This window comes from Vanessa cardui, chromosome 2 (genome assembly GCF_905220365.1).
Source record: "Vanessa cardui chromosome 2, ilVanCard2.1, whole genome shotgun sequence".
Classification (NCBI taxonomy): Eukaryota; Metazoa; Arthropoda; class Insecta; order Lepidoptera; family Nymphalidae; genus Vanessa; species Vanessa cardui.
The window spans coordinates 7,927,252-7,941,909 of record NC_061124.1 but is presented as its reverse complement, the minus strand read 5'-3'; the positions used below and the strand labels follow the sequence as shown (position 1 = coordinate 7,941,909).

Genomic DNA, 14,658 nt, shown 5'->3' with positions numbered 1-14,658 from the left:
AATTATTTCGAAAATTTGGAATTGTTAATAAAAAACTTTTATTAAAAACATATGGTTTATTATTTTTTATATTGTTGAACAGGATTAAGCAAACAATATATGATAACAATATCTTCTCAAATCAGATTTCTAAATCAGAGAAATTTAAATCGTCATCTGAGTCATTTTCAAAATCTTTTTTACCCATTTCTATAACAAAGGCATCTATATCCAATTTAGTTACTTCAATGCCTTCAGATTCTTGTTTCTTTAAGTGCCTGTAATTTTAAAATTTCACTATGATATGATAAGAAATTGAAATAATAGATCAGTAAAACCCTATTAACAATGTACTTTAAAATATTTGAAATTTGTGTTAGGTTATATTAGATTTTAATACTTCATTCAATGCATACAGTATACAGACTAATTAACACCTTAAGATGGTTCTGGTATTTCTTAATATTAGAAGATTATAAATTACAATAAAATAAATTGTTATATCAACAGTTAGTGAGAATAAACCAACATAATTATTTTTTCACAACATTAAGTAATTAGATTCACGAGATAATATATTTATATATTAGAGATAAAAAAGAAAATCATTAAATTTACATGATTTTCTTACCTCAAAAATGTTCTTCTTTTTCTTTCAGAGAGATTTTTCAATATTGACTGATACTTAATCTCATTGTCGACAACTTTATCTTCACTTTTTTTTTCAACAATCAACTGAAATTTAGATTTATTAAAACACTACAATGTGATCTGAGATAAATAATGATGCATCTCTATTTATATAATCAATTGTACTTACTTCTGACGGCTTACAGCATTTAGTGCAAACTTTTTTTTCAGTTGCACATTTATTACACATAACATGGTAAGCATGCTTAATATTTCTCTGTTCACATGAAACGCATTTCCCTGGGACTGTTAGAGGTTTGTACTTCTTGTATTTTATTTTCCATTCTATTATTCCTTTACAACGTTCACACACACCAGTCACTTCTAAATTATTTAAAAGTTTAGTTTTCTTACTGGTGTCATGTAAAGTGTTTTTAAATACAGTTCTATTTTGATGCTTTTGTGGTCTTGTTCTGGTCGTATTTCCTCTAGAACAGCTCATAATTAAATTTATCCTATATTTTAAATAATAACTCAAAACTAAATTGTTTTAAACCTTACAACTTACAATAGGTTATGCATATACATGCAGTTTTGACAGTAGGTAATGAGAATTAAAACGCAGATTAAATGACGTGAAGCAAAATTTCATACTTGAAACTGTCAGTGTCAATCATGGTTGTTTTGGCAACAAAACGCAGCATATCTCATAAGTCATACAGTTTCGAATTACTATGTTACAAGGGATTTCTAAAGTGGGTTCCGCTGAAGTCTCTGGTAAAATCTATAAAATCGTTTGATTTTGGCAGTTAAACATTAAGGGAGCTATGAAATCTATCTCATATTATTTTCCGCATATTTATATAAAAAATGTACAAAAATTCAAATCCATTTTTCCTAATCGTCTTGAATTACGAAATATTAGAAGAGCTCATCTTCGTCAAAGTTAACATTAAAGTCTGTATATATCTGAAGTAAAGTTGCCGAATTTGGCCGCACGAGAAGCAGTAGTGGATTTTTTCTATCCCTTTGATCGTCCGAAAATTTCTTTTCTTTCTCATCTAAAATTCAAGTTTTAGGCTCACCACCAGAGTGATGGCGCTCTTCGTTTTCATAATATATAACATTACAACCATTTGAAATATTTTTTTTACAATAGTCTATGGCAAAGTATAAGGTTTTACTCTGTGTTTACTGGCTGTCTGTGAATTCTGTGGAGTTGGCTTTCATTCGCAAGTTTTTAATAATTAATTTCAGTTCCTTACAAGTACACCGGTAAACCGGTATCTATTTTATTATAACTAATACTGATAGACAATTTATAATTTAATGTACATATTATTATAATCGATACTGACAATGTTTTAAAAATGAAATGAAATATCGTCATAACTTTTATCACTATCAACTAGGTATCATTTTTTACTGAGTTGTTATCAAGTAATTTGTTACAGTTATGTTCATTATTTCAGTAAATACATGGTAAAAGGCTAACAAAACTTTTAGCCGTTTGTTGAAGACGTATTAGCTGCTTTAAGCGAAATATATATAGGTTTGTATGATTTATTTTTAATGTGACGAATTTTATCAAAGATATTTTTGATGAAATTTACTGTCATTACATTATTGATTCAACTACTACATGTCAATAAACTGCTATCAATTATATTTGCCATTAAAGACTTAGTTTTAGACAACATTGATCATAATGGTTAATTAAAAATAATTAGCAATAAAGTATTTTATATTTAACTAGAACATATTAACTAACTTTAAAATCACTGGCTACTTCAGGCAAGTCCATATCTATGCTATAATATCTACTTTATACATAAGAAATATATCTGTAGTAGAATTCCTTTAGAATCAAGTTCTTTTATATTAATTTGAGATAGGACACTCTTAACCTTGTATTAATAATGTAAGTCTAAATAAAATGTAAAGGAAAAGCAGAAATATTAAACTTAATTGAATATAATATAATAGTATCCTATATATATGGTATAAAAGCAAACAGAAATTATTTCAGTTTTTAGTTTTTTTTTTTCAGTAAAGACTACAGAAATTCTTATAGAGTATGATACTCTCAAGAAAAAATATGAACAACCTTTGCTACCTATTATAACTGTTAAACAGACATTTTTTTCTAGCATAATGGATAATTCAGAAATTATTGAAATCAAAGATGACAAAAATAGTGTAGATGTAGAGTGTCAAGAGGAAAATTTACCGGAGCAACCACAAAGGCAATTTGGTCCTCCTAAAAAGTTCCGTAATAATTACAGGTCCGTATCATAATGCCCGAATTTTGTTTATTATTTACTCCAAACATCAAAATTTCCCACAATGTCTTAATGATTAATAAAAAATATACATATATAAAATGATAAGTAAAACTTATTGTGCTGAGATGTTATTGTTATCTATGTGGATATAAGTAGTTAGTAGAGTAGGTTAAATATAGTCATATTAAAGGGGGGATATTTTGTGCATAATAGTGAGCTGTCTAGAGCTATCAGCGAAATGCATGGATTATGTAAATATGTTGTTGTTGTGTTGTCCCTGTGTTCCTTCTATTGAAATAAGCAACATATATTTGTATATGTATGCATTGTAGGGGAAATATATGTCTGTATCATTATTTTTTCTCATATTATTATCCTATAAAGCTATCAAACAAAACCTATATTAATGGAAATGATTTTTATGGATATACATATTGGTCAGATGAGATTGATAGATTATGGAGAATGTTATTTTTATCTTCTGAACACATTTTAATAGTAAATTTTAGGTTATATAATTACATAGATTCCTCAAGGGTAAGGTATGTTGATAACATCATGATTTCTGCCTTTTGGCAATGTCTGAACTAAAACCTTGCACATATATGAAAAGAGTCTACTTAAATAAGGGTTTCGATTTTTAACTTGTTACTCAGATAAAGATTTTGAAAATTCCATTGTTGTTGTTCCTTTGGAACGATACCCTTATTACTTCTCGTTTAGTCTAATTTTATAATATTGATTTATAAATTATGTATAGGCAGCTATTTCATTGTTATCATACAATACATACTGCCTTACAATTGTTTCAGGAATGATCGTTATAATAATGCTTACGGAGATTATAGCGGGGGCTACGGTCCACCTGGTGGTGGATACGGTCGTAACTTTAGGCCTCCACGTAATTACGGTCCGCGTGGTTATTTTCCAATTCCGGATGGTCCACCACCATTCTATCAAGGGCCACCAGGACCTCCAGGGCCACAGGGGCCTCCAGGAAATTTCATGTGGGGAAGAGGATTCGGTCCTGGAGGACCACCAATACGTAGACAACCAATGGATGATAAAACCATAAGATATCTTTTGCGTTAGTATCATAAGATAACGAAAAAGTTTTTGTTGTTTTATAATTAATTATGTAATATAATATTATTCTTAATTAATAGGCTGCGGCGTGAGTCGAGATAGTCCAGTGGTTAGAACGCGTGCATCTTAACTGATGATTGCGGGTTCAACACAGGCAAGCACCGCTGATTCATGTGCTTAATTTGTCCTATATAATTCATCTCATGCTCAGCGGTGAAGGAGAACATCGTGAGGAAACCTGCATGTGAAAAATTTCATAGAAATTCTGCCACATGTGTATTCCATCAACCCGCATTGGAACAGCGTGGTTGAATATGTTCCAAACCTTCTCCTCAAAGGGAGAGGAGGCCTTTAGCCCAGCAGTAGGAAATGTACAGGCTGTTGTTGTTGTTGTTGTAGGCTGCGGTGTTGCAAAGGAATACGTGAGGAATTTGCCACGTGACTTACTGCAACTGATGGAGCCGGAGTTCTGTGGGCTTTGCGCTCAAAGCTTTGACTCGTTTGCTATGTGTAAGTTATACTCATAAAAGTATTAGACGAAAATGATGACGGTCATATAAGTCTTAAATTATCCAACTGTACGAAACATTTCGATTTTAATTTGTTTACAGCTCGCATTCATTACATTTCAAAAAATCATTTGAAGAATCAGAAAAAATGGTTAACACAACAATCCGAGATAGGATTCCGTCGCGCCAAAGAGGTAACTAGACAATTTGTCAACGTAACGTTTCACTAGTGATTTTGGCGACCATTCGATTCACATAATGGTAACATTCTTAAACGTATTGCTCCTCACTTGATGTGCTGTTCGCAAGACCTGGCCTGCCTCAGACCTGGCCTGCCTCAGACCTGGCCTGCCTCGTGATTGCGGACAGATGAGATCAAGTGAGATTTATGTGAACACCGTCGTCAAAATTGAAACTTATATTGTAACAAATTGTCGATCTTCACGTTGTCGAAGACGTGAAGTTTCTGCCTTATTAAATCTACCTCCAGTAATTTATATCTTGCAAGAATTTCTGGAACCTTCTTTTTATCATGTCAGAAATTTTATAATGGTACATATTGTATTTGGTCCAATATTAGATGTTGTCTATTTGTTAGAGTTTCATATGTAAAACTAGAACAGTTATGATAGTCGTCAGTAACTTTGGTGGCTTCTGCACCAAAATTAAATGTTGGTATTTAATTATTCATACAAATGTATGATAATATGGATGACCTTTTTTCCCCCACTTGTATTTACGAGTCTATTTTTTATCGGTTTATTTAAGACAAGACAAATATAAATAAATCCTCCTTTCTTAAAATTAAAAAAAAAAAAAAAAAGCATTCATGGTCGATGTCACAATGTTGGTACTATCCCGTTTAGTTGGTACAAGACCTGAATGTCTAAAAGTGGATACGATTACCAAGTTTGTGAGTTTAAAATTAACGGTTGTATGTCGTTTCAGTGACGTCATAAAGCTATTTATTTACTAGACACCGCTCCCATTTCAGATACCACTGAAAGCACGAGAGCTGTACTGTGAATTGTGTGACGTTCATATAACGTCGAAAACGCACTCTGAATCTCATTATGCTGGGAAACCACACAGGGCGTATGTATATCGTATATTAATTATTTTAATATTTTAGTCGTGGTAATTTCAGTTATATTTATGTCAGATCTCTACTCCTAACATTATAATGAAATATTTGAAAATTCTGTAATTTATGGAATTACTGGCAAATTTCATGTCATGGACAATAAATTCACCCTGGCAGAACATTGTTATCCTTTTTTGGAAATTTAATTAAACTACATAATAGGCTATTTGACAATGCGAAAAATAAATTGTGAATTATTGTAATCAGTGTATATTATGAGTTTATAAATGGTTATTTACCAATGAAAGTTGAAAATAATACTTAATTTATTCAAAAATCCATAAATAAGATGCATTTTTTCAAACGTTTGTCACGTGACACAAAACGCTCCTGATTGGTCGGGCTGATGAAGTCACTTTCTTGTAAACTATGCTTTTCTACTACATGTACCACAGATTAAAATACAGGAAAGTGACGTCACCGACCCCTTTGCAGAGCCATATTGTCCAAGTAGCGTTTTGCGCGCTATTTCAATATGGAATTTTTAATATGATATTTTTCGGCAGATATATACTAGAAATAAAAAACACATCTTTTACTGGGTTTCTTAACTTCTACTAAATAATATAAAATGGATTTTTAAAAACCAGTCAAATAGTCTATTATACCTTAGATTAAAGTTTTGGACGTGATTTTGTAATGAGGAAAAATGTTTTATTTTATAGGATCGTTGAGGGACGCAAGAACCCCAAGAATCCATTTTTGCTTCAACAGGGAATGGAAGATCGCGTGTAAGTTACCATTTTAATTTTATAATAATAATAATTTATTTATTCTCTCTCGCATTACAGACATTACAGTTTAAACGCATCTTTATCTATATATATATCTATCTATATATATAACGTAAACCCCATCAACAAAATCATTTAAAAAATTGTAATAGTATTCTTTTGTATTAGGGAACAACTTATTCGCCGCGAAAAGAAAAATCTAAAACCGATTGAAGAGGATGAAGCTCCAGAGAAAGATGCAAAAGTTATCCAACCCGATTTGTATTGCGATATATGCAAGGTATTTTCTATAATATTTTACCTTATTACAAATAATTTCACATACAAAAGACTTTCTTTTCTTTTGTCACTCGCTAAATAAAATACTCAACTCGTTTAAATGCTTGTTAAAGCAGACGACCTCCATGGTCGAGTGGTGTGTACACCGGTTTTCATGGGTACGCCACTCTGAGGTCCCGGGTTCGATTTCCGGCCGAGTCGATGTAGATTACCATTTACCATTAGTATTCTATGTTGTCTTGGGTCTGGGTGTTTGTGGTACCGTCGTTACTTCTGATTTCCATTAAAAAGTGCTTCAGCTATTTACATAGGGATCAGAGTAATGTATGCGATGTTGTCTCATATTTATTATTTTATTTATTATGAAGTTATTTAATTTATTTTTCAGACGTCAGTAACGTGCTCGGAACAAATGACGATGCACTTGAATGGAAAGAAACATCTCTCGAAGGAAAAGCAGCACATCTTGAAGATGATGAAGGGTGGCAATGGGACACGTGAGTTACAACTGTACTATACATGAGTGGTATTCAAATAACGCTCAATGTTACTGTCGAGTACACCTTTATATTAGGAATATGGAAAAAGTCTCCATCAAAGCTTGCTATCAAAAAATCAAAGCGGTGGTAGCTTGTCTTAATTGTTAAATGACGATTCAAAAGTGCTTGTAAAAGCCCATTTGAATAAAGTATACTTTGATTTTGATTTTTGATTTTAAGACATTTCCTGTCTCACACAACCACTTTTTGAGACGATATCATTTGGGAACCTTCAAGGAAAGAGCCTATACTTAAACAACACACCTGCGAGCCTCTAGGTGTTACAGATGTGGTGGGTCCAAAAATGAAACAGTGTAAAATCAATATTACAATTAGCATTCATATTTTATTCCACTAGGGTAATGCTGTAAACACGTATATAATTCACAAAACTAAAATTATGTTTTTTATCATTTCTAGAATCACAGGAGAAACAGACTGAAGATACCACTGTGGAAGGTATGACTAATCATATTGTATTGTTTGTGATAAAACTAAGCTAGTTAGTTAGTTGCATAAGAGTTGGTGTAAATTTTTACTATTTTTAGAAGCCTTGCCACATTTATAATAATGCAACAATATTTCACTGCATTATTTATATGTATACTACCATGTATATTCCATGTCATAGGTTATTCATAGGTGGTGGTATTTATAGATGGTAGATTTTTATAGACTATGAATAAGAAAGTGTAATCACTTCTATCGATACATACTATACATATAATAAAATTGGAGTGTCTGTTTGTAATATTAAAATAGCCCTTTTTACTCAATGCTAATGTATCCACGGTAAATATACCAAAATAACATTTTTACAATTTTTGTCTGTCTGTTTGTTCCGGCTAATCTCTGGAACTGCTGAATCGATTTTGACGGGAGTTTTACTGGCAGATGACTGATGATGATACTACGAAGTAACTAAGGCTACAATTTTTTTTTTGTTAAATTTAAACGCGTACAACGTCGCGTGCACGGCTAGTTTTGAATAAAGATTATTGACTTTGATTCAAGCTCTGTAAAATGATATTTCTTCAATTCAATGTTGAATGTTGTTTATTTGGCTTCTGTACTCTTGTAGTTAGAACAGACTAATCAATGTTGCACTATCAATTATAATAATTTAATAAGATTTAATTATTTTAAATAGAAAACGAAAATGCTGAGGAAGAAGGCGAAGAGAGTTATGATTGGGGTCAAGGAGAAGAGAAGTGGGAAGAAACTGCTGAAAATGAATGGTATTGAGAACACTGAAAGTTTTATAAAAAGAAACCAAGTAAAGTAATCTATTTCTATAGGTCAGATTTTTATTTAATAATTTATTTGTAACTTCAAACAAATATTTTAGTTTGTAACAATTAGTGTTATATTGTTAATCTGGAAAAACAAATAATAATTTTCAGTATTTGATGAAAGTAAATTCATAATAATATCAAGCATTTAGAGCAGATTTTATATACATTAATAACTCAAAAATTTTGAGTTACTAATTGTTTAATAAAGTTTTTGAGTCAAAATGTGTTTGACATACTAAAGTGAGTGAAATAATAAGGAAACTAATAATCTTCGAACCACAATAATATTTATTTTACAAATGTATATAAAAAAAAACGTAGGATTTATTTGTACCTAATACTGTTGCAATTTCCAGATACCTTAACCACCGAGATTGGATCTTCTCACTGATTGTCGTCGAGCTTCATTTGATTTCGTTGTTACATCTTCATTGTCCAGCGTCAGTTCTTGAAATACAAATTGTATTCAAATTTACTGTCTAAGTCTAATAAAATATATTACTAAATAAACATTTTTTATTGAAACATCAAGATTTAAGAACGGCATTTTTAATAACAATAATTATTGGAAATAAACTTTATTATATTTTACAATGTTTTAAATTAATATAAGACAAAACGCGCATGAGATGTCATTAGCTCGAATAGTCAGCTGTTGATATTTAGCCGTAACAACTGAAAAAAAGTGTTCCAATTAATCAATCATCCGCCCGTATTTGTGGCAAGTTTGAATCAATTATCTGCCGGTCGTCTAATGGATTCAGTTCACCAAAATACTAATTTATTTCTGAAGATGAAAAAAAAATATTGATATTTATTTACCAGCTACACGACCGTCTCCTGCGGCGACGTCTTGTTCCCAAGCATCCATGCGTGAAACCAAACCAAAGTGCTAATGCCAAAACGGCTAAGAGTCCCACTAGTAAAATGCCTTGTATTTTAGGGTCACAGAAATTAATAGGTTCCTTAAACAATTGCGTAGATGTCTTTGCAGACTTCTTTGCACCAGAGGAACTTTTAGCCATCCTGGCAGATGGCAATGTTTCATCTACTTGTCCCATTTTCAGTCACTTTCGGAGAATCTTGTTTGTACGTTTATTCCATATTTTTTCATTTTTTTAGCTTGAAATGTATAAATCTGAAATCATGGCATCATGACTATTTTTGGAACCATAACATGTTTTGTTACAACGTAATTTTTTGAAAGGGTTTCAAATTTTACTTCAATGACAATGTCAGTGTAAAATTGTCAATTTTTGTGATTTTTTATTGTCATCAAGTTAAAGTAGGTTGAGATGTTATAATTAATTAACATAAACATTCATTGGGTGGCCTGAGGAGGTATCAACTAGTCATCAGATATTCTACCGTAGTTATCAAGGGTCTATATTAGGGATAGGTTGATTTAGAGGTGTATGTACGTGTATGTATGTACCCCTCTTCTTATTCTTATTCAAACATGTCAGAAGGATTGGTCCAATAAAATAAATAAATAGACTAGAAGACTATCTCCTGATTCTTGCTTCTTCAAGATTTGAGCTTCTTTTTTAATGATGATGGATAATGTACTCTCATGTATCCCAAACTGAGTCGTAACTTCTTTTTCATTTTCAATCCATTTTTCACTGCTTCTTTAATTTTTAATTTATCGGCGTATGTGAGTGTTGTTAGTTTTCTTTTTGAACTCATTTAAGCCTAATTTATCATACAGTAGGTAAAGCGATGTTTCCAGAGCACTGATGAAAAACTTATGATCCAAGTAAGCCGTTGTTTTAGAGCTAACCGCCGCCAAGGTTTAAATAATTACAAAGAAGCAAACCATATATGACATATGTATGTATTGTTGACAATTTAAGTACTGAACACGTGTTAAAAATAAATACCGAAATCTTTTGTTTAGCACACTCTTTCAAAACGACTTATTGATTGTCAATTTTATGTTATAGAGATTGTGGAAACATTTCTTTAAGTTACTGAGGGCCATTACAGAGATTACTTATTTAAGTTATAGAGGTTGCGTATTTTAACTTATAGAGGTTTTTATTACCAAGGTTTGTTATTGAGGTTCTACTCTATTATTGTGTTCCGGGTTGCAGCCAGTGTAAATATAAAGGGGATAATACCTTATTATATCCCTAGAGTGGTGGCACATTGACGATGTAAGGAACGATCAATATTTTTACAACGCCACTGTCTATAGGCAAAAGTGACCACTTTCCATAACGTGGTACGGAAAAATACCGACCGCCTTAATAGAATTTGAGTAATCCAGAATAGGCTATTTGCAAATAATATTACATTTGAAGCAAGCTTTAAAATATTAAAATGATATTATTAAAAACAACAAGAAGATTTGGACCGATACATGTTGGCATTTTGAAAAATAGAAGAGACCTACTTGAAATATTTTCATTGCGTTTTTAGTTTCACTACAAGTGATTAATTAGGCTCTGATTGTGCAAATAAAACAATTAATAGGCATAACAAATATTCTTTATTTGAATTTTTATAACAATATAATGAGGAATACAACATATTATACCTACATGAGGTATCTTTCAATATGTACATAGTTAATTTTTAAATCTTAATTTGGTCAGAGATCCTCTGTGTAAAATGTGAATAATAATCCTTTTTTCTTTTCATTTAAAAATAAACTTTATCAGAAAAATATAATAAAAAATATACCTAGCTCATTTAATAAACATTAACTTTAATTTGAATCTTGAATATGCAGTAGAGCATATTTTCAGTTGACTATGAATTCGTTCTATCATTTAACTTAGTGTACTAATAGTATTATATTATAGAGTTTATTCTATGGCAGCTTACATTGCGCACCTACATTGTAGCGATTGTAAAAAAGAGTGGCATGTCATGTGACTATATACATTCTAAATAATTAAGTTTTTAAGGTAAACCAATTAGGTAAAATGTCGTTGTTACATTCAGCTACGGTAATTATTTTATCAGTATCCATTTCAAATTGTAGTGCGACTGGTTCTGTTCTATACGGTTCAAAGCTGTTTTTCACATATGAAAGGAAATAATGTAGAAAATTAAGAGCTTGTTGAGGATTCCATTCGTTCTGTAAAAAAAACACAGTTTTTAAATCAACATATATTTATGATTATGGCGCAAACGCATTTTTTGATACTACTATGTTTTTTAGATAATAGTTATACGAGATGAACTCGTGACCGGCATTCAAGAAAAACACCTTGATGATTTTCTTGATAAGAACTGGGAAGTTCCCAGTTCCTATCCAGTAAATGGTATTAGGACAGTGTGGTAATAGGCGCCTAATTTCCTTAAATTTATTTTGTAGAACAATGATGTTTTAGTAAACAGATATGTTATTAACGCGCAAAAAGTGAAGACTAGAAAACGTCCTAATTGGGACGTTTGCCTTTAGTCGTTTTACGTGGTAATACGTTATAATACATCATAATTACGTAGTAATACGTTTTGCGTAATAAAAACATCTAGTTATCCTTTTTACTTATTGTTTTTATCAAGCTATCCTTTTTACTTTTAACGAAATGTAAAAATAAACTAAAACTTTCTGTTGTTTAGTATGGATATAACATATCTGTTTATTAGAATATCATTGTTGTAATTAATCACATATTAAATACATTATATATTTTTGTCTTCGTGAATTTACACATCTATACCAGCTTACCCATAAAGAATAATGCATGATTTGAGGAAGCAGTGAAAGGGATGGTATATTTTTAATACTTGTAATGTATTCAAACTATGTGCTTAAGAATTAATTTTTTGAACACATAACACATAAGAGTCATACCTTACAATACATAACTATATCTTGAGTATCAAACCACTCCAATCTCTGGACTTCGCCTAGGTCATTGCGAAATCCTACTAATAAGCCACTTAAATCTGCTAAGATACACTGACACCAGCATCTGAGTAATTTGTATCGTCTGTAAATTTTAAGTTAGTATAGTAATTTATATACATATTTTTCCTTCAACTATATATTATTTTTCTTTATTTAATAAATAAATTGCTTGCACTACATTACATACTTAAAAATTCTTTCTTGTCTAATGTTTTGTATTTCTCTGTTTGTTTTCAATTCGGCAAATTTATTACTTCTTAAATAACTTAAATTAGTTTCAAAATCATTTGACTTTGGATTTTCTGTTGTGGATTCATTAGCCAATAATGCATCAATTTGTGCTCCATACAATAGATTAAGATTATCTAGTGTAGTAAAATAAAATAAAGAAAATTCTTCATTTTCAATTACAGGTTTTTCTATATTAGGGGTTAAGTTAGGTTGATCTGGAAATAATTTATTTAATTAAAATTATCGCATGGCATTTTATGACAAACAAATTTGGTTTCGTCATCTATAACAATGTAACAGATACTGATGATTACTTAACTGGTATTAAGGTAAAACTATAGCATATATGTTTTAAGTATCACAATATGTATCCTTAAGAATTGTAAATATACATACTAATGAAAAGTTTTGACAGCGTTTACATAAATTATGATGAAATATTAAATTGTATATTATTGTATATTTATAATTTATTCATTTCCATGAATATAAAGAATTAGTATGTGTGTATGTGACCGAACTCCTCGTAAATGGTGGGATCAATAGTTTGTTGTCTGTTGAAAAAATATTTCAATATTTCATACCAATATCAAGATACAAATCAATGTAACTTTTTAATAAACACATTGTAAGTGCCTATTATAATATAAATTTAGAAAATTGTATTGTGCCCAATGAATATTATAGTAGCATTAACAAATAAAAATAAGTATAATAATATATATCTCATTATAATAACTACCTATAATTATTTTAATAATATCTAAGAATCTTTAGCAGTGTTTTCTATTAAGTTAATACCTGATAAAATATATTGTTCAAATTTATATCCCCAGGCACAATATTTTTCTTCATCTTTGGTACGTGATTTTCTTCTTAACAATTCATTCGCATTTTCGACAGAACATAAATATATTGTGCCTCTAAACAAACAAGCTCTTATAGTTAAAGATTCCGAAACACCGAAAGCACTACACATTACGCTTATTAATGTTCTTCGATATGTAACGAAGTCAAGATTTTTATATGTAGTATTTATATATTCACTATTATGCGAAATAAATTTCAATAAAAGGTCAATTTTCTCGTCGTTCTCATCAGTTGTTCGTTTCACAGCAACATCTATATTATGGTTTAAATCTAGAGAAATTTGACCGCTCGAAATGGGGTTGAGAAATTTAAGCTGCGACAAATTAGGGAAATATTCACGATTAACATCGACACTCATGTAACCAACTATTAAAGGCTTACTCAAAATCTTGTGATTTCGTTGTCGGAAATCAGAATTGTGGTAAACTCTTTTTCTCGAGGATGAAGATTTTTTATGATAGCTCATTATTATAATATTTTGATTCTAGTTATGCCTAAATTAATTAGTTTTGAGTTCATTTAAAGTTTAAAATATAGTTCTTTTTTATTAATGTTTGTAAATAACAATAACTGACTTTCAGTTTCAATTTGACTTTGATGTTTAAAACTTAAAATTCAAATGACATTGACATTGATTTTTTTGTATTGTGTTATACATTAATTCCCTTCTGTCAAGTTGAAAATGTAGATTTTTAGAGTTTAGACGCCCTGAGGATCAGATCCACAGATGACAGTTCTTTTAAGGTGGCAGGTTGCAAGAGTACATCATTTTTTTATATTTTATTATAACCTTAAACTTTAAAAAAAAATTTTAACCATATACCCATGACCATTGACCGCCAATGTAACTTTCATCAGTTACAACTTACTGGTAGTTAATATGTATAATCATTATTAATGTCTCTAAATAATTTAAGTATTTTGTACGTATAACTTAAATATGCATTTTTAATAAATAATATGAATTCAACTTAAATAACATATATTGATTATGACGACGTCCGTGGTCGAGTGGTGTGTGCACTGGTTTTCATGGGTACGCCACTCCGAGCTCCCGGGTTCGATTCCCGGCCGAGTCAATGTAGATTATCATTAGTTTTCTATGTTATCTTGGGTCTGGGTGTTTGTGGTACTGTCGCTACTTCTGATTTCCATAACACAAGTGCTTTAGCTACTTACATTGGGTTCAAAGTAATGTATGTGATGTTG

At 30.6% G+C, this 14,658-nt stretch overlaps 3 protein-coding genes across 11 annotated transcripts; 1 reads left to right on the top strand and 2 right to left on the bottom strand.

Moving 5' to 3' along the window:
* Positions 1-41: 41 nt before the first annotated feature.
* LOC124541492 (uncharacterized protein C9orf85 homolog) lies at positions 42-1,237 on the bottom strand. The gene is made up of 3 exons (XM_047119411.1): positions 800-1,237; positions 611-714; positions 42-257 (listed from the first exon to the last, which is right to left on the bottom strand). The coding sequence occupies exons 1-3, from the start codon at positions 1,109-1,111 to the stop codon at positions 122-124; spliced, it is 552 nt and encodes a 183-aa protein (XP_046975367.1). The 5' UTR covers positions 1,112-1,237; the 3' UTR covers positions 42-121.
* Positions 1,238-1,770: 533 nt separating this feature from the next.
* On the top strand, positions 1,771-8,986 carry LOC124541454. Of its 6 annotated transcripts, none has more exons than XR_006967248.1 (13): positions 1,771-1,892; positions 2,082-2,161; positions 2,760-2,894; positions 3,707-3,981; positions 4,380-4,490; positions 4,592-4,683; positions 5,484-5,584; positions 6,299-6,364; positions 6,536-6,647; positions 7,035-7,143; positions 7,606-7,644; positions 8,336-8,483; positions 8,837-8,986. XR_006967248.1 is itself a non-coding variant. In XM_047119377.1 (13 exons), coding segments are annotated over exons 3-13 (1,125 nt in total). In that variant the 5' UTR covers positions 1,771-1,892; positions 2,082-2,161; positions 2,760-2,763; the 3' UTR covers positions 8,838-8,986. The 6 variants fall into 6 exon arrangements, 2 of the variants coding, with proteins under 2 accessions (XP_046975333.1, XP_046975311.1); XR_006967250.1 differs by having other exon boundaries at positions 2,746-2,894; XM_047119377.1 differs by having other exon boundaries at positions 8,336-8,423.
* Positions 8,987-11,377: 2,391 nt separating this feature from the next.
* On the bottom strand, positions 11,378-14,049 carry LOC124541470 (decapping nuclease DXO homolog). Of its 4 annotated transcripts, none has more exons than XR_006967255.1 (4): positions 13,322-14,049; positions 12,536-12,794; positions 12,292-12,430; positions 11,378-11,568 (listed from the first exon to the last, which is right to left on the bottom strand). XR_006967255.1 is itself a non-coding variant. In XM_047119387.1 (4 exons), exons 1-4 carry the CDS (start codon positions 13,913-13,915, stop codon positions 11,383-11,385), a joined length of 1,119 nt encoding a protein of 372 aa, XP_046975343.1. In that variant the 5' UTR covers positions 13,916-14,049; the 3' UTR covers positions 11,378-11,382. The 4 variants fall into 4 exon arrangements, 2 of the variants coding, with proteins under 2 accessions (XP_046975343.1, XP_046975351.1); XM_047119387.1 differs by having other exon boundaries at positions 13,381-14,049; XM_047119395.1 differs by having other exon boundaries at positions 13,831-14,049.
* Positions 14,050-14,658: the final 609 nt, after the last annotated feature.

What these genes read in the sequence shown, in the direction of transcription:
- LOC124541470 (XM_047119387.1), bottom strand. Translation starts at nt 13,915, where the DNA reads ATGAGCTATCATAAAAAATCTTCATCCTCGAGAAAAAGAGTTTACCAC. An exon ending in AGACAAGAAAGAATTTTTAA is followed by an intron (nt 12,431 to 12,535) that starts GTATGTAATGTA and finishes TAAAATTTACAG; the next exon opens with ACGATACAAATTACTCAGAT. An exon ending in ATATAGTTATGTATTGTAAG is followed by an intron (nt 11,569 to 12,291) that starts GTATGACTCTTA and finishes TTTTTTTTACAG; the next exon opens with AACGAATGGAATCCTCAACA.
- LOC124541492 (XM_047119411.1), bottom strand. Translation starts at nt 1,111, where the DNA reads ATGAGCTGTTCTAGAGGAAATACGACCAGAACAAGACCACAAAAGCAT. An exon ending in AATGCTGTAAGCCGTCAGAA is followed by an intron (nt 715 to 799) that starts GTAAGTACAATT and finishes TCTAAATTTCAG; the next exon opens with TTGATTGTTGAAAAAAAAAG. An exon ending in AAAAGAAGAACATTTTTGAG is followed by an intron (nt 258 to 610) that starts GTAAGAAAATCA and finishes TTAAAATTACAG; the next exon opens with GCACTTAAAGAAACAAGAAT.
- LOC124541454 (XM_047119355.1), top strand. Translation starts at nt 2,764, where the DNA reads ATGGATAATTCAGAAATTATTGAAATCAAAGATGACAAAAATAGTGTA. An exon ending in GAAGGGTGGCAATGGGACAC is followed by an intron (nt 7,144 to 7,605) that starts GTGAGTTACAAC and finishes TATCATTTCTAG; the next exon opens with AATCACAGGAGAAACAGACT. An exon ending in TGAAGATACCACTGTGGAAG is followed by an intron (nt 7,645 to 8,335) that starts GTATGACTAATC and finishes TATTTTAAATAG; the next exon opens with AAAACGAAAATGCTGAGGAA.